The sequence below is a fragment of the Leucoraja erinacea genome, chromosome 10 (assembly GCF_028641065.1).
Source record: "Leucoraja erinacea ecotype New England chromosome 10, Leri_hhj_1, whole genome shotgun sequence".
Lineage (NCBI taxonomy): Eukaryota > Metazoa > Chordata > Chondrichthyes > Rajiformes > Rajidae > Leucoraja > Leucoraja erinaceus.
In genome coordinates this window covers 38,341,124-38,364,928 of record NC_073386.1, presented here as the reverse complement: position 1 = coordinate 38,364,928, position 23,805 = coordinate 38,341,124, and the positions used below count along the sequence as shown (strand labels likewise).

The 23,805-nt window shown below is 40.3% G+C and overlaps 1 protein-coding gene across 1 annotated transcript in view; it reads left to right on the top strand.

Annotated features, from left to right (window-relative positions):
* The window catches only part of rasal2 (RAS protein activator like 2), a 318,544-nt gene that overhangs the window by 191,441 nt on the left and 103,298 nt on the right, over positions 1-23,805 (top strand). The window contains exon 4 of the mRNA XM_055641981.1: positions 12,771-12,868. Within this exon, the coding sequence (XP_055497956.1) occupies positions 12,771-12,868 (98 nt within the window). The remainder of the gene's footprint in view (positions 1-12,770; positions 12,869-23,805) is intronic.

Sequence of the window (23,805 nt, the reverse complement as noted above, 5' to 3'; positions counted from 1 at the left end):
GATGAGGAACAGCTTCTTTTGTTGCTCGGTAGAAAGCAGACTTTACCTGACCCCTAAACCCCTGGCAAGGTCTTTTGTCTTGTGTGGATTTGATCAAAGTGGCAGTTGACAGTGGGTGATGCAGGGCTAATTGGGATGTTGAAGCTTGTTTGGGTGAGAGGTATTGTGTCGGATCGGTTTATGAGAATTGCATGGGGATTGTGGTGCTGCTTGTCATTGTCAGCCTCCGCTCTGATGCTTTGCTGATTTGCACACTGAAACGCTGCTACTGGGTGTGCATGTTTGCTTCAAAGATTTTCTCCTAAAATAGAGATGAAGGAATTGTGAATAAAGTTTTGCGATTGCCAGTTGGTGTTATTATCAGGCCTCTTTTTATTTAGCATGTGAAGATGGGGCATTTTATTTGTGGTATATTTTATAGCTGGGCAGGAAACTGCTTCATTTGATGTTTTTTTAAAATCCAAATCCAAAGTCTTTCTGTGAAATGTGCAGTGCAGAATTCCATAACCAACTATAATGAGGTTAATCAGAATAACGGTGTAAGGAATAGCGTTGTCTAAAGTTGAAAGTGCTGAGTTTCTACAAAAGAGATGCTGATCTGAAACAATTTAGAATCTTTGTACCGTGTGAATGAACTGCAGACAAAGGAGGTTCTGATTTCATAAGTATTCAAAAAAATGTTTTTTAAACATTTGAATATGGTTGTGTTTATAGCAAAACGGGAACATTTTGACATGTTCAATTTATAGTAAGAAAGCAGCATTGAAATGTAATTCTACAAAACAGGATTGTTTATTTGTAAGATACAACCCTGCTGGACTGTAGTATCATTGTATTAACTCAGAAGTGGTGCTTAATAACTGGAGAATACAGAACAAAGGCATATCTGTGTGTGTGAAGGTGCTTTGCCTATTTGCGGCAGCAGAGTGCATTATTGCTTACATTAAGAGGGTTGAAGGGTAGGAGGTACAATCAAAGCAACGACTTGGTTTCTTCTGCCTTGTTTTCTAAAATAAGAATATGCTTCTAATGATCACAAGCTTGTATGCTTACTTTTAATTTGATGGTATCCACAATGATATTTGTCCATGGCCTGTTGTTGAGGCAGTTGTTGAGGGTTGGTGCTGCAGTCTTTGCTGTTGTATGCTGATCATTGATTTGCTATTTTATTCTTTCATGGAGCAGAGAAGAGCTTGGGCAAAGGAAGGGATATTTACTGGACTAATTAATATAAGTGCTCTGAATAAATATTGTGATGGATTTTCTTGGCTTATTTGAAGTTCAGGAGAAAAACAGCATCAGCTATTGGGAGAATCAGAATTAATTACAAGCGATCAATTTTCTAATTAGATTAACTGACAGCATGCATAATGTTAGTGAAGTTTTTTTCTGACTGTACAGGGAGTGGTATGGAGATCATGCAGTATTTTGTGGATTTACATTTTTTCACACTTACCCTTGAGACCATTTGATATAATCTTGTCCTGCTTTTTTAAAATTATTTTGTTATTAATTCTTTGAAGAGGAGTTAAAACTTGTTTTTAATAGGCATCACAGTTAAGATTATAAATTGCTATTCTTCTGCATTGGTTCTTATTTGTGAATATTTTTTTTCTGTTTAGACAGGAACCCAACACTACCTGTATGTATTATAACTCAGCAAGTTAGCGTTGAATGTGCTCAACTAGTCAGCCAGTATTTGTGGTGAGAGAAAGGTAGAATTAGTTATAACTGTTGTCAGACTAGCAGAAGTCTATTGTGCTTGATAAGATCTTCAAAACAATTTTGATTTTCCTGAATGGTGGCAGATATGTATGCTGGTTTGGATTGTGGGAATGGAATTGGCATAAATATTAGTCAGTTTTGTCTTTTTTTAATGGCAAATTTTGTCACAATTGAGCTAGAACAACAATAGCTCTGGGCCTTGAAATTTAATCTGCGGTACATAACATTCTGTGTTGCACTAGTTAGGTTGCTAAATGCTCTGTCTGGTTTGATAATGAGGCTGTTGCTGGAAAATGAAGCTGTGTGAATGAATGCTGAGTGGGGTCAAGATCGGGCATTGTAAGGTTGGATGGTCTGTCTCACATTTTAAGATCTTGGAAGAAAAATCGCTGTTTGGATTAATTAAAACAAGCCAGATTTAAGGCAGAAAATTGTACTTTGTTTGAGTGTGGTTGTCTTGAAAGAAAATAGGCAGATTCTTAACTGTTAAAGCTTCCTGATAAATAGCATGGCTGAAGTATGATCCTAGAAACGTAATTGTGACCAATCTTTGAATGTGTGGGAACACAAGGCAAATTTGATCATTGCCTGAAGACGAAGTCAGCATCTTCAAAGTAGGAAGTACCTGAAGAGATACAAGTGAAAGATTGAAAATAGCAGATTTTTGTATAACATGTGTTGATCCACCTTTAATTTGACAATTAAAAACAAATTGTTAGTTTATGTAGGTGGAGCTGCTGGTTTTGCTTCATGTTTTAGATGTACCCAATCACTCAATAGAAATAATATAATCAGACCTTCTGAGATTTGTATTACTAAGAAATTAGTTGAAGGAGATGAACTAAATATTTTTTTCCTTCTTTCAGCTTAATGTTTATATAGACAATGGATTGTTAACAAAATGGTGCAGATCTGCATAACTGTGTCTAAGTTGTGGTTCTGAAGAGAACAGATTTTCAGTAATGACCGTTTGGTATTTGTACAAACCTATAAATAAGCTGATTCATCATTGCTTGGAAGAAGAACCTAAATCTCAATTGCCTAATACTCTACCATGTACTGTAATTTGTCACATCACAGTGGTTGTAACTTGCATTTATTTGCATCACCAGCCACTCTTTGCATCGGCGGGCCAGCCTCACCTTGGTGCCAACTCGGTGCCAATGCAGTCATGCTCGATAACATCTCCCTTGTCAACGCTAGTGTTTTCATTTTGTCACCAATGTACAGTACAGTCTTCCGGCGAGTATGGCTGTCTCGGAGACCAGCCAAGTCCCAGCTCTCCTTTCAGCACTAATGGTAAGTTGGTGGAGTTTCGCAAGTTTGCGTTTCAAAGCTTACATGTTCAGTATCCCAAACACATTGCTTGACTATAGACACAAAATGCTGGAGTAACTCAGTGGGTCAGGCAGCGTCTCTGGAGAGAAAAAAATACGTGACGTCGGGTTGAGACCCTTCTTCAGACTGAGAGTCAAGGGAGAGGGAAACCAGAGATATGAAACGGTACAGAACAAATCAGAGCTGGCACGATGACAAAGGAAAAGTGGAGCCGACAATGGTCCATTGTTGGCTGTGGAAGAGGTGATAATGAAGGGACGATTAGGGAGGGGGAGGAATTTTTTTCTTTAGAGATGTTGTCTGACCCACTGAGTTACTCCAGCATCATGTGTTTATCATCAGTGTAAACCAGCATCTGCGGTATTTTTCCTGCACACATTATTTGACTAGGAGGGTTGTTGCAGTGTGACAATTGCTTGCACTCCAGTTCCTCATGCTTTCCAAAGTATTTCCTTGCTAGAAAATGATGGAGATGAGAGAGGTTGTAATTGCAATAGGTAGACAAAAATGCTGGAGAAACACAGTGGGTGAGGCAACATCTATGGAGAGAAGGAATAGGCGACATTTCGGATCGAGACCCTTCGCCTGAAGGGTCTCGAACCAAAACGTCGCCTATTCCTTCTCTCCATAGATGTTGTCTCACCCGCTGGGTTTCTCCAGCATTTTTATCTACCTTCGATATTTCCAGCATCTGCAGTTCTTTCTTAAACACTTGTAATTGCAATAGGTCACTTGATTGTGCAACGGATATTTAGTGAGAGATTTGATGTTTATACAGTAGCAGTTCAGGTTAACCACTGGCATCCGGTCCAAATCATGATAGAAATGGATGGAATAGGCAGATCAAAAGAATCATGATTTAAATTATTTCATTCATTTTAAAATGCAAGATTTTTGTTTAACATGCACTATTTTGTTTTGATATTTAAAAAACAAAAACTTTTGTATCATTAATAGTTGAAGCAAATCATCCTTTACTTCAGGGGAAATACAAACCTTGTTTGAACGTCTGGATTTCTTTCAATTCAGAAACTTCAATTTCCAGTTCAAAACCAAACTGTTGGTTTACCGTTGGAGTTTGTAATGACTTCCGTAAAATGCCCAGAATTCACTTATCAGTATGAGTCAGGTGTGAATGCCTCCACTGCAGTCAGATGTTAAGATTTCCATAAAGTCGACTGATGAGTGCTTCCCTGCATACCTACACCCCCATCCCTCCCTCCCACAAGTCCTCTTGTTCCATTCAATTTCAGTTTTTACGTCTAAAGATACAGATTATGAATTGCCTGAGCTACATTTTATTGAACTATTTAATACAGGTTACTTTGTCAGATCAAGTGTACCTAGGGTCATCTTGAGCTTACCCTGTGCACCAAATGTACATGTACAATTCAGAAATCAAAAAAGGCATGAAATGCATAGCCATGTGTCTTATGCATGGGCACACTGCGGCAGGTATATTCAATGATGAACCGTGGACTACACACATTGATTGAACTCTGTTCATCTAACAGCAGTCTAAACAATTTCATTCCAATGGCCCATGTACTTATTGATTTACTGGCGTGTTCAGTTTGAATCCCTGAGATGGGATATTATTGTCTCACTACTGGTTAAGGAAAGGAGTACAGGTATAAGCATTTTCACAGAATCAGAATTATAAAAGGTATAAATTGACAGCCAGAATGCAACATAATTTTATATTTGCAAAATTGCTTACAGATTAATAGAATTCTGGATTTCAACTATTCCTGACCCAAATTGGGTCTTGCTGAATCATAACTTGTTCTATACTTGCTGCACATACACAAGAAAACAAATGCAGATTAACAACAAATTACTTGTTTATTATTCCTGTATCTGACTAACATAAGCCACTATATCTGGCCATTTCCTGTGATGGTCACTGAATTGTATTAGCAGTGAAAGATTAGAGAAGTTTATTAATTATACAAACAAAAGGTTTGATGTTTTGCTTAAGGCCAGTGACTTTTCACTATAACTGAGCCTTGTGGCGATAGTGACCTGAATTTTTAATTTTGTTCCTCTCCGCACTGACAGCACTTGCCCTGGTGAATATTTCTGGCAGTTTCTGGTTTTATTTCAGATTTCCAGTAATTGGAGTATATTTTACTTTTAGTGATTTCTATGATTTTGTATAAAATTTGTTGAAAATTATATTGGGTTATTAATTATGTGTAGTTAACTGTTGGCAGCTGAGATCAGATTAATAGAATTAACAGTGATTTATATGCATAACTTATTTATTTATATTCTGACAGCTACATTAGCTAAGTTATGTTGGTATGCTGTGGATGTAGAAGATCTGAAAAGGGTCAAGATGGGAGGGGTTGTTCATTCATCTGTTGTACATGGAATACTCCTCTTGCAGTGAGGCTAAAGAGTGATAATTATCTTGTTTTCTGCTCTATCTCGTAGAATTCTAATTACGAGTTTTCTATAATTTGTCTCCAGGAAATGAGCTTGGTGTTTCACCCATATATATTGATGTAACTTTGAGCATAACTTTAAATATACTATAATACCAATTTTTAAATAAAATATTAAAACTATAAACTATGTTCAACCTATTCAGAGGGTGGCTGATTACCACTTAAGACAAAAGTCTTAATAAAATGACAATTTGTAAAATAATAACCATGAGAAATACCAATATTTACAGCAATAGACAATAGGTGCAGGAGTAGGCCATTCGACTCTTCGAGCCAGCACCGCCATTCAATTTGATCATGGCTGATCATCCCCAGTCAGTACCCCGTTCCTGCCGTCTCCCCTTATCCCCTGACTCCGCTATCTTTAAGAGCCCTATCCAGCTCTCTCTTGAAAGTATCCAGAGAACCGTCCTCCACCTCGGGAACATGTTTCCTGCCTCTAGCGTGTCCAAACCGTTAATAATCTTATATGTTCCAATAAGATTCCCTCTCATCCTTCTAAACTCCAGTATACAAGCCCAGGCGCTCCATTATCTCAGTATAAGACAGTCTCGCCATCCCGGGAATTAACCTTGTAAACCTATGCTGCACTCCCTCAATAGCAAGAATGCCAATCCAGTACCTTGTTCTGTCGCTCAACCCGCATTGTGATCTGAATGAACATTGAACCATGGTTTACAGATTACTTATGGTTTAATTGTAAAGTAATCTCCAGCACTTTGTGCTTTCCTCAAGATTCCAGCTCTTACAGTTCCTTGTGTCTTAAGACTAATTTCTTTGATCATCCTAATTGCATTGAATTGATGGAGAGATTCATTAGAGTTTTAGAAAGAGACAAATAAGTTGGTGTCAAGCTCATGATGTATTGAATCTTGGCTGGAAATACATTTCAGTCAGCACTGGTTCCTGAGCCATTTGTCTGACCCATCGACTTCAGGGAACAGTGAGCAATTACTTGTTCGTAAACAGCTGTGAATAATGGTAGTTTGGTGGGAGATAAAAGCCATTAATTGAATAAATCGGATTCCTACGTTACACTCGTCTGGAAATGGCAGATTGAACTGTTGAGCAGAGGAGGTAGCAATATTGGCTAAGATTGTTAATGGCTTGGACACGCTAGGGGCAGGAAACATGTTCCCGATGTTGGGGGAGTCCAGAACGAGGGGCCACAGTTTAAGAATAAGTAGTAAGCCATTTAGAACGGAGACGAGGAAACACTTTTTCTCACAGAGAGTGGTGAGTCTGTGGAATTCTCTGCCTCAGAGGGCGGTGGAGGCAGGTTCTCATGATGCTTTCAAGAGAGAGCTAGATAGGGCTCTTAAAAATAGTAGAGTCAGGGGATATGGGGAAAAGGCAGGAACGGGGTACTGATTGGGGATGATCAGCCATGATCACATTGAATGGCAGTGCTGGCTCGAAGGGCCAAATGGCCTACGCCTGCACCTATTATCTATTGTCTATTGGCTCAGATAATGCCATTGTGTTCCAGATCCATTGAGGCTATTTGTTCAGGCAGTAGTGTCTTGACCTGAAACGTCACCCATTCTTTCTCTCCAGAGATGCTGCCTGTCCCGCCGAGGTCCTCCAGCATTTTGTGTCTACCTAAGGCTATTTGTAAACTATCTTTGCACTATTATACTCGTGTATGGTTTGATCGTGCACATGCATGGTATGATTTGCTGAATGGCATGGAAAACTAAGTTTTTCAATTAGATGTTGGTACACGTGACAATAATAACGCAATATCAATACCAGTCAATGCCAATTTTTTTTGTAATAAAATACAACAATCCCAATCACAATTATTTTCAGAACTTCACTTTAAATAATGAACAAAGAAAATCTCGACTGAGCAAATATAGATTGGGCATTAGCAAAAGGTACAGCTCAAACTGACAAGACTATGGCAATAAAAGTGAAATGTTCAAATTGAGTGACATTTTCAATTTTTGGAAGTGGCAGACCACCAGATTTTTAGAACAGACAGACAACTGATGAAGGGTCTCGACCTGAAACGTCATCAGTCCATTTCTTTCCACAAATGCTGCTGAGTTCCTATTACTGTTTAATTATTGCTCCAAATTCCAGCAATCTGCAGTGTTTTGCATTGTGGCTCTAAATTTTCCAGACTATTGGACGTCATGTCTATTAATATCCCAATTTAAAAAATATATATATTGCATGTACTAAATTTTGAAGCCAGCTCAAAGTAAACATGATGACCTTGGCTCTAGCCATAATCCTGCTCACGATCCCATCCCAAGTTCATAAGTCATGGGGAAAGATATAGCGGCCCATTGAGTCTACTCCGCCATTCATTTATGGATGATCTATCTTTCCCTCTCCACCCCATTCTCTTGACTGCTCCCCATAACCCCTAACACCCTAACTAATCAAGAATCTGTCAATCTCCACCTTAAAGATACCCAATGAGTTGGCCTTCACAGATGTAGAATCAACGAGATTCTGGTCCATCAGGGCAACTGAATAATTGGAATTTTACTATGTTTTGTAAGTTTGGTCTGGGAAGTGATAAACAGTAAGTAAAACGTCACCACAGTTTTTCAAGTAAATGTCTCATAAATGTTCACATTTTTTAAAAATACAGCGGTTTGGCCAGAGGACTCTTTAAATGCAGGAAAATAGGACTCATGTTGATGGGTCTTCTTGGTCTGCATGGACAAATTGCACTAAAGGGTATGTGTCTATGCCGTATGACTCGATGACCATGTGATTCAATGTTCATTGTTCAACTATTTAAACCTGTAATCAATTTGTGTGGTGGATTGAGATGCAGGTTCATTAGCTATTCATGAGGCAATGGCAGGTTACATCCTTATTACTGGATAAATGAAATAAAATGTTTTGCATTGAATTAAGGTCTTCTTGCAACTGTTTGGTACAAACAAGATATTATTGAATATTTTAACATTTTTATTCCAATTTCCTAACCTGGAAAAATCAATTGTCAGAAATTCCACACTTCCTCTTCCCATCCTGTTCCATTTGCGCAATTCAATTTCCTCTACTCTTCCCAATCTCAATTCCATTACAGTTGTTATTCCTGCAGAGTTGCAGGCAGCTGTCCTACCTGACATATTCACAGATCAGGTCAAACAACCAGTAACATATGAATGGGCTGTTGAAAATTAATGTTCCACCTTGATCTGTTCACAATATCTGCAACTGATTTACACCTTTCACATATTATTCCACATTGTAGTGTCCAGGCACGCACTCACACACAAAATCCCCACCTTTGGAAATCCCTTCCATTTTATTTTATTTTTTCATAGAATGTGGACAATGCTGGCAAGACAATATATTTGTGCCTATGTGCCATGTTGTTCTTGTAAAGCTAGTAAGACTGACCTGGAGCCGAACTTTAAGGTGGTTTTATTCCCATTCATCTGCTTCACTTGACCTTTTCAGGAGTTACAGTTCCTAGAATGTGAAGTGCTATTCAAAAACATCAAGAGTCTTAATGTGACAAACTGAATTTTGAAGTTCCTTGGATTTTGCACAATATGTATCTTTTTTTTAAATAAAAATCACTGATATTTACCATATAGACAATGAATTATGCTTCATTTTTGTGATGCTGCCCATACTGGTCTTTTTGGCATGATGGCAAAAAGGTGCAGGATATCACCAAGGTGTTAAAGATTAGGCGGGGCTGGCTAGGTAGGCTGGAATAGAGAGTCAACTCGGAGCACAGTAACTAGGCTTGGTGCAGCTCTAATTGAGCAGCACAGCTGATAATCAGTCCGGTGCATTGCCAAGCATTTGCAGCTGGCTGAATTATCCTCTGTATTTCAAAATAAGTTTGGAATATTTTTGGGTTATTTCAGATTTTGGGCAGACAGATTTGCCACACAACTGTAGATGCTGCAAATCTGAAATTAAATAAAGATGCTGAAAAAACATAGCAGGTCAGCAACATCTGTGGAGAAGGAAAAATAATGAACATTTCTGATGAAGGATCTTTGAACTGATTTTTAATTCCACTTGTGTTGCTTGGCTTGCTGCTGCCTCTGGCAAATTCTGTTTGTATTTAAAAGGAACAACCTGGCATTTTGCTGAGCACCTTTGTTCAATCCACTTGGACCTACGTGATCTCCCGGTAGCTGAATTCTTTAACTCCCCTTCCCATTCTCATACTGACCTTTCTGTCCACTGTCAGAGTGAGGCCAAACACAAGTTGGAGGAACAGCATCTCATATTTTGCTTCGGTAGCTTAGAAAACCCAGTGGTATGAATATTGATTTATCTAACTTCAAGAAACCTTTGCTTTCCCTCTCTTTCTGTTCCTCTCCCACCCTAGTTCTCCTACCAGTTTCACTGTTCTCATCATTTCACTGTTTATATGCCTCGTTGTTACCTTCCCCTCCGCCAACAAATAACAATTGAACATTTCCTTGATCATCATCTGCTTTGATCTGTCCTTTTCACAAGTTACATGCTCTTTGTACTCTTCCATATCTCTAGTTTCCCTCTCCCCTGACTATCAGTCTGAAGAAGGGTCTCGACCGGAGACGACACCTATCCCTTCTCTCCAGAGATGCTGCCTGTCCTGCTGAGTTACTCCAGCATTTTGTGTCTAGCCTGATATAATGGGAATCTGAGAACTTGTCTCTCTTTGAATAATATTTTATTAAAATATGTGCAATATTTTTCATAATATCCAACATGAGTCTGAGAACTTGTAGTTTTTAAAAAACCCATTCAAACAAAATCCAACGTATAACGATGACCTGTCCAACTTGACACTATCCACCTTAGTTGTTGTGATCGTGACCCATATCCTCAGACTGGGAATCAAGAAATTTGATTGAATAAATATGTAATATAGTATCAACAGAATTAATTCTACAAAAAGGTATTTTGGCTGCCTTTCCAGCCATTCATTATACATGTATTTATTGAAAGTAGAATTGATTAAAGGTTGCTGACACAATCTTGGTTTTAATATAATTAGTCATATCCTTGCCAAGCACTTTTAAAATATTGCTTTTAGAGTCTTGGCAACTTTCCCGGTGATGTAAGAATGAGCAGTATAAGAGTGACCTCAGCGGAGGGATTGGCCGGGTAGACATTTTCTTAGAATCTCAGTTGTTTGTTATGAATGCAGAGGATCAGGTAGATAACTCTCCCTTAATTTGTGAGGAGGGAAGGATAATAAAATGTTTCATCAAAAAGGGGGTAAAAGCTAAATAAGGCAATTTGTTCAGAATAAAAAACGTAAAAGGTTTATAATGGAATTTGAACGGGTGGTGATAATTTTTAATGGATGTTGGTAAAATAATTATTATCTGCATGAATGTAAAAACAGTAAAAAATGTCTCCACAAAATTCTTTCATCATTTATTTCAATATTTTCTGTAACAAAAGTAACACTCAGATGATTTGAAGTGGGGAGTTTATCTTTCTAATTGATGTAACATGCTTTCATTCAGGTTACTGCTCCTTGCCGTCAGTTCTACTTTTTAAATGACATATTCTTTGCCTCCTTTCATTGAATCCAAGCTCACAATGACAACAGCCTTCACTGATTTGATTTGTTCTTTCATTCTGCCATGTGTATAAATGTGGAGTATTAAACTCCTTGTGTAGATTGTCCCATATCTCCCTCCATTGTACTGTGATTTTGCTTCTGCTATTTGAAGTTGGCAGGAGAGAAAAATGCCAGTGTTGTCTGATTAGGGTTGCCAACTTTCTCACTCCCAAATAAAGGGACAAAAGATCAAAATAAGGGACAAATTCCCAACGGCAATTGGTTGACCGACTTGGTTGTGACTGGGTGAATGACGAGTTGGCCCGGGTGCTGGACTACACACGAAGCCCAGCCAGAGGGCCAGCTGAGGAGCTGTGTTCCGGGGGCGTACGACGTCGTGTGCAAAGTCCGGCACCCCATCCAACTCATGAACCGATGATCGGCCATAAGAAGGAGTGGTGGTGGTGGTGTCGGCGGTAAGCGATGGTCCGAAGGTCGCACAGCTGGTCGGCCGGCCGGGCCACAGGCAAGGTGCAGCTACTGCACGCCAAGGGCTGCCTTACGTCGGGACGAGTGAGGAGGGGCCGGATGCGGCGCTCCGCCCGACAGTCCCCCCCGAGTAGTAGCATTCAAATATGGGACAAGGGCGGTCCCTAATGGGACAAACCAATTTAGCCCAATATACGGGATGTCCCGAATAATATGGGACAGTTGGCAACCCTATGTCTGATGTAGTAACTCAGCGGGACAGGCAATATCTCTGGAGAGAAGAAATGGGTGACGTTTCGGATCGAGACCCTTCTTCAAACTGATGTCAGGCCCTAAACTTCCTGATTCTTCACAGATATTCGGCCCAGATTTTTTTCACCTGTTTGGTGAAAACAAATGATGATGATTCAATGACAATTAATTGAATCATCATCATTTGTTTTCACCAAACAGGTGAAAAAAATCTGGGCCGAATATCTGTGAAGAATCAGGAAGTTTAGGGCCTGACATCAGTTTGAAGAAGGGTCTCGATCCGAAACGTCACCCATTTCTTCTCTCCAGAGATATTGCCTGTCCCGCTGAGTTACTCCAGCATTTTGTGTCTACCCTTGATTTAAACCAGCATCTGCAGTTCTTTCCTACACAGGAAGTTTAGGGGATATGGCGTAGAGGTAAACAAACATGGTTCCTGTGTTGGCTAGGTATGTGGCTAACATATATAACTAAATTGAATAAAGTAAGTCTATTCACTGAATAGATTGAAAACGTGATTAATTGAATTGCAAAATTATGTTAAATTATGAATAATGGGGTGAAAAAAGCCACATGTTTTATTCCCTGTGAACTGTCTCGCCTTGATTGAAAATGCCTTTGGCTTAATAGAGCGACCATTCTAGATAGCACACAATCACAACTCATTGGCCAGTAAGATGACCAGAGCAGGTGGTCCCAAAGCAAAGTAAAAGCTGTTTTTCAACACTCTTTCCTGGGCAAGTCAACAAACTCTTGGTCTCCAGTTATTCTGTGACTAATGTTCCTTCCTGCTGTAATTCAGTCTATGCTACAAGTGCATTTCAAAGTAATGATACTTTTGGAAAAATAGTTTGTTTTGCCTGCTGTGTGTGTTACTGCCCTTTTTCCAGTGAAGATTTGGAGAATTGGCTCTTACAAATATTAAGGGCGCAGCAAAAGCAGACTTAATTTCCGTGTTTCTACTAAAGAGCTGTGCTTAAATGAATGAAAAGCTGACTTTGAACACTTGTTTGTTGCAGAGCCACCTGGAGACCGCTCCCCCCGTCGCAGGAGCATATCAGGGCCAGGATCATCCGATAAAGCAAATGGGATGGAAGACTCCACATCCCCTTTCAAGGTGAGGTATCCTTGAGTCAAATAAACATGCTTTTTCTTCCCCACATATGCTACAATAAACACACAATCCATTAACAATAACCAAACAGATTTGATGCACAATAATTTATAATTATGCCACAAACAATTAATTAATTTCCATTCAGATTGACCAACAATACAGCTGCATATTTCCAGAAGAAGGCTGTTGAGCAAGCTGAGAAAATTATTTCAATGTTTCATGATCATTTTTCAATTTAGCTGACTCAAGATAAATGAGCAGAGCACTGTATGGTCACATACAAAAACACTTTCTTTTTGTAAAACTATACATAAGAGTATTAATTCAATGCTTGAATTACATTACAAGCGCAATTGTCGAAATATGCCACTTTTAAAAGTAGAGGATTAATATTGAAATAATCTGATTATACAATGGTTCACTGATGAATTTACATACTAGAATGACTTGTTTCTTGGCTCAGCATAAAGGGAAACTGTGAAGACATAACAATAATAATTTCATTATTTTGAAGCTGTGATTATTATACAAAGTATAATTGACCTGGTGTATGGCAGATTGTGAAATATTTTAACCGATCTCCTTGTATTCAGTAGCCATCTTCCAATAGACCTCTTGCTTGACTTGATGGTGCCCAAACTTGAAAGAAGGTTGCTATACATTGATAACCAATGTTTTGGCTTTGATGCCATCAAACTAAGTCAACAAATTGATTTATTTCTCAAGAGCCATACGCATGATACCAGGTTGATGTAAATTGGGAATTTCGTCTCTGGGGCGTCCCAACTCTCTGGCCCACAACATTTGGCATAACTGTGTTTTCTTTTGAAGGGAGTTGAACAAGCAGCAGCATGGCAACATAAAGATAATGAACAATGAGAGACTAATGCCCCACCTCAGTCCATACTTACCTTAGCGAAGCACAGAAGCATACCAAATCTTTCCCCTTGGCCCCCAAATATTCTTGTATAGGACAGAACTTCAGATACCGGTTTAAATCGAAGGTAGACACAAAATGCTGGAGTGACTCAGTGGGACAGGCAGCATCTCTGGAGGGAATGAATAGGTGACGTTTTGGGTCGAGAGTCTGATAAAGGGTCTCGACCCAAAACGAGCCATTCCTTCTCTCCAGAGATGCTGCCTGTCCCGCTGAGTTAGTCTAGCATTTTATGTCTACCCCAAATATCCTTCATACATTAAGTCCCACTTGTAAAATGGAATATTGATCTGGGCTCCTTTAAAAGCATTACCAAGATGACTCATTAACTTTCATAAAGGAGTAGACTGGGGAAAAACAAGGCATAATTCCGAAGATGATTTGGTGTACTTCCAGTTATTAGTATCATTGAACAAGGGTCGAAGCACATTGTGGTACTGACAAATTGGTTAGATTTACTGGAAATTTAGTTAACTTTTAATTTTTAATTTTGGATTGTTACCTTTGAAAGCAAGAATGCGTACAGGATCAGTTGTACAGTCGCTAGTTGTTACGGAAAGTATTTGTTCTATAACTGTGAGCTTAACCAAATACTAGGTATTGTCAGGAAATGCTGGAATAATTCAGCGAGTCGGGTAGTTACCCGCCAAGTTACTCCAGCATTTTGTATCATTTGTGGTAAATCAGTATCTGCAGATCCTTGCATCTACCAAGTATTGTCGCACTGAGGAATCCATTGCAGTCAAATCCAGTTCTGCCTTTTGCTGATTGTTCAATCAAATCTAGGTGCATCTTGGATACAGATGGATTATTGATAATCTGGATGTATTATTCATTATTCTCCCTTATCAACGGAATCAAAGTTACATTTTAGCTAAGTGTTTCTTTGGGTGAGATTAGCTGGAGCAAGACAGGCCAGGGGTTATCATTGGAATTATGTTTGGAAGTTATGTAAATATTGCTTCATGAAAACGCTGGAGACTGTATATTTGCAGTCATCTTCACTTCTCCAAAATAATGAGGCTTGTATCTTGGCAGAATTCCATGCATCAAATTGCTTGGCATTTGGGAAAAAATAAGTTTTGGTTCCAATGGAAGGTCCCTCATTTGCTGACACCATCTGAGTTTCCTCGAAGGCACAAGACACTGTAGATGCTAGAAACTTGAGCAAAACTCTTAAGAGTCGGGGTCTGAAAAAGGGTCCCAACATGAAACGTTGCCTGTCCATTCCCTTTACTGATGCTGCCTGACCCGTTGAATTCCTCCAGAGATTTGTGTTCTGCACAAGATCCCAGCAGCTTGTCCACCACTACCATAAAACTATTCCATGTTCTGACATTGCAGAAGCATATTCCATTATAAATATTTTGAAAAACAATTTGAGTCCACAAAAATTCTCAGTGACTGAGATAAACGTTTGCCTCACAAAAGGAAGTCCCAAACATGAAAGAAATAACATCAGGATGGACCTTTCACCAATAATGTCAGTGTATTGTGTCAATTCAACCTTATCATTCGATGGAGAGATCAAATTTCACAGAATTTCTTTGAGTGGAACTTCTGTTGTGTGTTAAATCATATGATACTCCCGTACTTTAATAAAAGTGTATCATCTAAATTCTTGTGAGCTACATTGCGGGTAGTTGTTCTTTATCATATTGCATTTAAAAAATGTATCCCTTTTGTGATAGACACTTTTTTGTGTTTTGGACATATTAATATTTATCTGAATTGCCATACTATACATCATAAACTAGTGTGGTAAATCTGTTTTTATACACACAGATTACTGATTTTAAATGCCCTCTGTGCTGAGTTGCAAGACTGAGTTAGTTACTTAGAGGTGCTAATTACTATTGAATGGAAATCACATAGGCACATTTGCAGGATACTGGTCTCATTCTGTCAATACATACACGTTTAATTATGTTTTTAACAGACAAAAACATTACTTAATGAGAAGTAAAGTTAAAAATTGCTGTAAACTAGGATTGGTGGTTAATGTGCTCAATTTATCGGGGTTACAAAATAATCATTGCCCTTAATATTTCATCACAGCTCTAGCCGTCATCCTTATGCACCTATTGCCTTCAGTCTCTGTGCACCTATTACCTTCCCCAGACAACTATCCTCACTGCAACCCCCACTCCAAATAAGCAAGCACAGGGTGCTTGCCTGTGTGCAAGCTGAGTCTGCAAACGAAACTCTAAATTTCAGACCCCATGTCAGATTCACATGTTGGCAAATTGTAACGGTTCAGATAATGTAGCCACGTTCACTGAAAATCCATTTAATGCTTGTCTCTCTTGCAGGTGTGCGTATCAGTGCTTGCGGCACCTTACCAGTATGAGATTAGTGCAGCTCCATTTCTTTACCTTCCTTGAAAAACTAAAACACTGTATTAGTTTGTTTTATTTAATTTGTGTAAGTTTGAATTGTAGTGCAGAAATAGAGCTGGCCATTTTTCCATGCTGGAGTACATGGGCATCGGGCCCTTTGGGAAGTGTTATGTAAAAACTGGACTCATATGGCGTTGCCTTTAAATATGATGTATGCACAAGCAAATTATTATGTAAATGTAAATGTGACCAAAAACGATTGTTCTGCGGACAGATAAGTGTTGGAATGTAGAACATAGAATAGTGCAGAACAGGAACAGGCCTTTCGGTCTACAATGTCCACGCTGAACATGATGCCACCTTAACCTCATCTCTTCTATCTGCCTCCTCTTTTACTTCCCTCTCCATCACATCTGAAACAAGGAAATCTTGGAACGTTGAGCTGTCAGTCCTGTCTCTGTCGTAATCTAATCTCTGTAGTGGCTACAACATCAAAGTTCCAAGCACTGTTTCAGGCCCTGCTCATCTGCTTTATCCATCATACTTGTGTTGAAATGAACACACTTGGTTTTGCCATGTTCATTTACCTTTCCCTGTCTGTCCTTTGAGAATTACTAATCATAACCTCTTCCTTCCATTTGCTGGTTCCCACCTCTTGCCACTATTGTTTAAACCCTCAAGATATTTGTCTCCCTTCAGTTCACGTGCAATCTGTCCCTTTAGTACAGGTCACTTCTGCCCTAGAACCTCGCTGATGATTACTCAACCACAGCAAAGAATATTCCTGATCGATGGAGCACAGAAAACGCATAATTCACTTACTTGATAGCTCCTCTCAAAGGTCAATGGGAATAACTAAAATTGAATGCGTTTCCTTGCATTTTGTTTGGAAAATATTGTGCGAGTCTATCCTTCTGAATCTCCCCTATAGCCCAGAGTCTCTTGTTTTACTGGAATTGATTGCATTGCCGCTGTAATTAAAACAGCAGCATTGCAATGAGCATATGACAGATTGAAGAAAGGATTAGTTTTCTAAAGTTCTTTTAAAATTAACTTATTTTCTGAGATGCTTAGGAATGTAAGAGCATAACAAATAAAAGGCCACTGAATCCCCTTTCACCTGATACATATTAAAAGAATAGCTGAACTTTAAACTTGACACTACTTTTCAATGTTAACTCCACATAACCCGATTCTCATAATATCCGAAAATCTTTATATTTTCTATCTTGATAAAATTCCATGACTGAGTTTTGTCTGCCCTCTAGAGGAGGGAATTCCAAAAATATGTTTGACTTTGGGTAAATAAGTTTCTTCACATCATGCTCCTGAATGACTGACACTATATTTTGAGTTCTCGTCACACCAGCTGGAGGAAGTGTCAAATCTGCATCGACGTTATGAAGCGCTGAAATGTTTGTTTTTTTTTAAACGAAAAAGATTGAAATTACATAGAAAGTTGATCAGTATGTATGGATTAACGAACTGGGTTGATGTTTCAGGCAAATCTTTTTTCAGAGCTAGGAAAAATTAAGAAAAGATGCATGTTTTAAGAAACAACAAACAATGTGCTGGAGGAACAGGAATGCAATGGTTGACATTTTGGACCGAAACCCTGTATCGGGATCCTGCATCAGGGTATCTTTCTACATACATATACTGCTCGACTTGCTGAGTTCCTCCAGCAAATTGTTTGATGCTCCAGATTCCAGCTTCTGCATTCTCTTGTGTCTACATATTTCAAGAAAGTTGGGTCTTTTTGTGCTATCTTTGGGTCCATGTCCAATCTTTGGACAGGAGTCTTCAGACTGGGGCACTTTTCATCCATCCTCAGAATTATTGATCCACCTGGAGCTCTCAATCTGGTCTATTAACTTCTCTGGATTCATCATTAATTGCTGCCATGACATTGACCATCTTAACTTTTACTCACCTTAATCTAATCCCTCTGAATTTTCAGTTCTCCATTTACCAAGGACCAACCCCAACATTGTCATTAAATGTACAGATAAGGATATTTTCCCCACACGATTCACTGACAAATCTTTATTGCACCCCCTCTATCCCAAGTACGAAGGGGCACTGGATTTGTATACAACTCTCAATGTGCAGGTTCTCCCTGAGAACTGTCCATAACTCAAACATGTTGGAAATGTGGTCACAAACTGAGTTCCCACTTGGCAGAAGATACCTGCAAGGTTGTGTTGTCAAAAAGGCCCAACTGAGGATGTACTTCCTGCGGAAGCAGAGAAAACACAATCTGCCACAGACAACGATGGTCCAGTCTTATACTGCCATCAGAGAGTCTGTCCTCACCTTCTCCATCATGGTCTGGTTTGGCTCAGCCACCAAGGATAACATCCGGAGGCTGCAGCGCATCGTTCGATCAACCGAAAAGGTTTTTGGCTGCAACTTTCCCCCTATCGACAAACTGTACACTGCAAGGGCTAGGAAGCGAGTGGGTAAGATCATCATGACCCCTCTCACCCTGGCCACAAACTCTTTGAAGCACTTCCCTCTGCAAGGCAACTCTGGACTTTCAAAGCCGCCACAGCCAGACATAAACACAACTTTTTATCCTACTAGTAGTAGCTCTATTCAATAACCAAGTCAGTAGCCTCCTTTTGCTCTGGTATTTTATTTCATTCTTCACATGTTTAAATTATAACGTTTTATTCTTAATTGTTTACTGTATATCGTGTTGTTACTTGCGAGCAAAGCACCAAGGCAAATTCCTTGTATGTATACATACTTGGCTAATAAAATGTATTCAATTCAATTCAATTGAATTTGCATAATGATAACATTTATTTCTATTTGAAGATGAGAGTTTTATCATTTGCTCTATTCTTTTCCCCCTCTACATAAAAAATTAAGATGATTCCAACTGCATTGTCTCTGCTTCTTGCTTCTCCACCTGACCATCTTTTGGCTGCCATGGTGTACATGTTGGCTTTGTGTTTTTCTTTAAATCAGGACATTTCTGAGTGCATAAATACTAACTACACTGTACCTCTGGCATGTTGCTTGAGTTTGCCTTATTTGTACCTGAAGTTCGATGGTGATTTATGACCAACTATCCAATCTTGGATATTACAGAGCCCAAACCCATACTCTCTTGCACTTAATTAAATGCATTTGTATTTGAAATATCAATAAGGGTTTGGGACTTATCTTAATTTTTCAACTTGTCAATACCACTAGTATTCTGTCAAAGGGCAGGTAATACCACAAGCTTGTAAGAGAAAACTGAAAAAATTCCTTGTCTATCAAGTTTACTCTTTAATTTTGCTGAGTGGTTGTTGTAATAAAGGCTGGAATATATTGAGAATCATATTTGCAGTTAGAGACGAGACATTGTGACTTGAACTGGACTCTTTAAGTTTTTAGCTTAGTGTTTCTTTTTCTTGCTGAGATGGCTGATTCTTATTTGTTTGTTGAGAACTGGCAGATATTAACTGTGTATGGCATCACAGTAAAGACAAGCCTTGTCCTCCTCATCCTGGAAGAATGCATCACCACCAACTCTAAGAGGTGAAGTAATTGAGCACAGAACAAGGAATTGACCTTGGTCAAAGTCCTTTAGATCCATATTGGGCTATAATTTATGTTATACAATGCCTAATCAAGCCCAAATTAAGGACATTTTCATGCACATGATCATTTAACCCAATGATTTTGGGTATGTTGGTCCCAAAAGGTCTTCAACATTTAGTTATACAGCATATCAGTTCAGAAAGCTTTTCTAAAAGTGACTTGATACCTTATCAAATAAATTTTATCCTTAAAATTACACAGATCTATAAAATCCAGAGTCATAGAGGAGAGGGGAAGTGTAGCAGGTCAAGCAGCACTCATAAGGAGTTAACATTTCAGGACATTGATCACTCTCATGAAAATATAACTTCCTCTCACGTCCAATGCTGCCTGACGTACAGAGTATATTAATTCCATTCTACTAGCAACTATTGGTCATGTGGGTTCATAACTGACTTACTGATAGAAGCAGAGGGTTGTGATGGTAGGACAATATTCAGGCTAGGGGTCGGTAATTGGTGGAGTTCTGCAGGGATCTGTGCTTGGACCTCTGATGTTCGATATAAATATTGATATATATATATAGACATAAAACTAGGATGGAAACATAGAATGGTTGCTTAGTATGTTTGCAGGCAAAATCAGGATTGCTGGGGTCATGGACAGTGGGTAAGGCTGTCAAACAAATAGAGAGAAAGAGTTCAGCACCAAAAATGGGTGGAGAAATGGCAGGAAAAGTTTAATCCGAACAAGTGTGAGACGTTGCACTCTAGGAGGTCGAATGTAAATGGAAAATATACAGTTTATGGCAAAACCCTTAACAGCATTGTTATACAGGGGGGTCTTGGGCTTCAAGTCCATAACTCCCTGAAAGTGGCAACACCAGCAGATAGAGTGGCAAAGAAGACATATGGCCTGCTTGCCCTGACTGGTCAGGACATTGAGTATACAGTAAGAGTGAATAAGTCATGATGTAATTTTATGGGACTTTGATTGTGCCTCATTTGGAGCACATGTAGTCTGGTCACCCCAAAGTAGAAAGGATGTGGAGACTTTGGAAAGGATGCAGGGGTCGTTTGTCGGAATTATGCCTAGATTAGGGGACATTAGCTTTTGGGAACTTTTGGACAAACTTAAAGTGTTTGCTCTGGAATGCCGGAGGTTGAGGAGATTTCTGATAGAAGTATATAAAATAATGAGATAAGGCAGACAGTTGGAATCGTTTCCCCAGGATCGAAATATCAAATACTAGAGGGCATAGCTTTATGATGAGTGGGGCAAAGTTTACAGGAGATGTACAGGGCATTTTTTTTACTTAGAGAGTGGTGAGTGGCGGGAATGTGCCAGGGGGGTTGATGGTGGAGCCAGAAACAATAGTGACATTTAAGATACTTTATTGTAGAAGCACATGCAGGGAATGGAGAGAGATACATTCCTAGACCAAGTGGGACCCGTTGGGTCCCAGTCACCATGGGGGGGGGGGGGAGGGGGGGGGGGATGGGGGGAGGGGGGGGGGGGGGGGGGAGGGAGGTGTGTATGTAGGCGGGAGGGGTTTGCAAGGGGGGAGGAGGGGATATGCGGAAGGGGGAGTATGTGGGGGAGGAGGGGTGTGTGAGCGGGGTGTAAGAGGGAGGGGGGAGGGGATGTTTGGGGGGAGGGTGTGTGTGGGCGGGGGATTGTGGGGGAGGAGAGCGTGTGTGTGTGCGGGCTAGGGGTATATGTGGGCAGGGGTTTGTGGGCAAGGGGGGTTGTGGAGGAGGGGTTTGTGGGTGGGGGGAGGGAAGGGGTTGTGGGGAGGAGGGAAGATTGTGGGGGAGAGGAGGGGTTGTGGGGGAGAGGGGGTGTGTGGAGGGGGTCGTGGGGGGGGGGGGGTGTGGGCATGGGGGGGGGTGTGGGGGGGATGTTGTGGCTGGGCGTGTTGTGGGGGTGTGCGGGAGGGAGTGATGTGTGTGAGGGGGGTATGTGTGGGCAGAGGGGTTGTGGGGGGAGGGAGGGGTGTGGGGAGAGGGGTGTATGAGCGGGGGGGGAAGGGTGTGTGGGCAGGGGGAGTGTGTGGGAGGGGATTGTGTGGGGGGGGGGTTGTGGGGGAGGGGTTGTGAGGGGGAGGGGTGTGGGGGGGGGGGGGTCATGGTGGGGGGAGTGGTGTAGGGGGGGGGAGGGGGGATGGGTGTGGGGGCTGGGCGGTTGAGAGCTCAGAGAAAAGACGGGGGAAGAGTGCGGTATCACGGGGGATGGGGCAGGAGCCAGCAAGGGGGACCAGAGGGCAAGGGGTTGGCGATGCGATGGGGACTCAACGCGGTCTCTGGTCGCCCCGCTGGCCAGTGGTCGCTGATCGCTCTCCTCCGCCGGGATCAGAGTCGCCGCTTTCCATTTGACGACATTGGCGCCATCTCCGACTCCGCGCTGGGCTGGGTTGGGTTGGGCTGGGTTGGCTGGACCGGGCTGGGTCTGGCCGTTTCCGGTCCCTCCCTCTGAAAGTTGTGCCTGGTTGGAGACCTCCGCTGGCCATCCAGAGTCTCCCGCAGATGCAGTAAAGATGAGATGGCGCAGGAAGGGACGGACTGTTCAACGGAGTGACAGTAGAAGGGACCAATCCGCGCGGCGCTGAATGGCAGGAGAGGCAATCGATTTGCACATGTGCGTTTTTTAAGATTTTTAAACCTCAATAACTCTTACCAACTTTCACCGATCAGAACGAAGCTTGGTGCAATCGCAGCATATGAGAACAGGAGTAAGCCTGTGAAAAATCGTCGCGTTATCGCGTACCGTTTTTGCGCAAATAGAATGACCGCCAAACCGGAAGATAACAAGATCAAATTTTAGTTATGTATAGATAGAGAGATAGAAGATGTGCTGGCATATAAGAGTTGGTCTTGGCATTATGATCGGCATATACATTATGGGCCGAGTGGTCTGTCCCTGTGCTGTACTGTTCTATGTTCTGTGTTCTAATTTAATTAAACTATATTGTCTTTGCAGGTTTTAAATTCCACATTTTCACACAAGGTTTGTTTTAATGGAAATTGTTTGTTTAAAATGAAGAGGAAATGAATCGTCCAAACCATATTAAAATAATGGCAGAACAAGTTGCATCTAAATATCCTGCTTTTCTTTCTGTTTGTTTCAGTGAATGGTTCTCGACCCGATTATATTTTCTTGGGACACCGCACAAAATTAATCCAAAATCAAGAACTATGAATATTATTTTGACTTTCAAATTTAAAGCACAGTTTTATTTTCCTATTATTTTGGAGCCATAGCTTTCAGTTAGTTTTATAATACAACAGTTAAATTGGATTTGTTTTCTATGTCTGTGAGTCACGGTCGAAATTCATACCCGAGGCTTGTTTTAAAAGAAGCATAGTTGGGTAAATAGTTAACTTGAAATTCAACACTGGCTGTGCATGGATGAGCTGCTGGAAGATTAAGGTGGATAGCAGCGATTGTATAGTTCAACCCTGCCCATTTAATCTACACAATAATCATTTAAAGCAGTTGTATTTTTTTTACTTGTGTGTTAATTATTTTATCCAGCTATTGAATGCAGAACTAGTTTCTTCATTGCTTTGGAAAGGATTTTAAAACTGGTTGGTCTCTTTAAAAGAATGGAGGTGATTTTTTGTTTCTCTGTGAATGTGGAATTCCCTCTTCAATTACACTGTGAAGCAGTCGGGAGGAATTGGGCACCTGGTTTGGCCTTAAAAGATTGTACTGATAGGCTCCATATGGAAAATGCTTGTTGCTAAGGAGGGGTTCCCAGCCATGGCAACATCTGAGAGAGAAATATGTATCTGTTTAAATGAGCAGACTTGTAGGCTTGAGTTTAACTGAGAGTGGCAGAGTGATGGGGGGAAAAATGGTCAGGTGACGTGATTTTCGACCTTCCCCTGTGGACACAGTGAAATTCTTGTTGAAGGTGTGGGTTTCATTTGGAAATCTCATCTGCTGTGCTCATTCGGTAAAATGTGGCTGGGAAAGGATGCATTTACATGCTACTTAGTTACTAAACCAAAAGATAGCTGGTTAAATCATATTTTGCATAATTACACTAGTCTATACAATAAGGATTGACTTGTCTGTTTTTCCTGTTCAGGTAATGATTTTGTACTTATACCTACCTATGT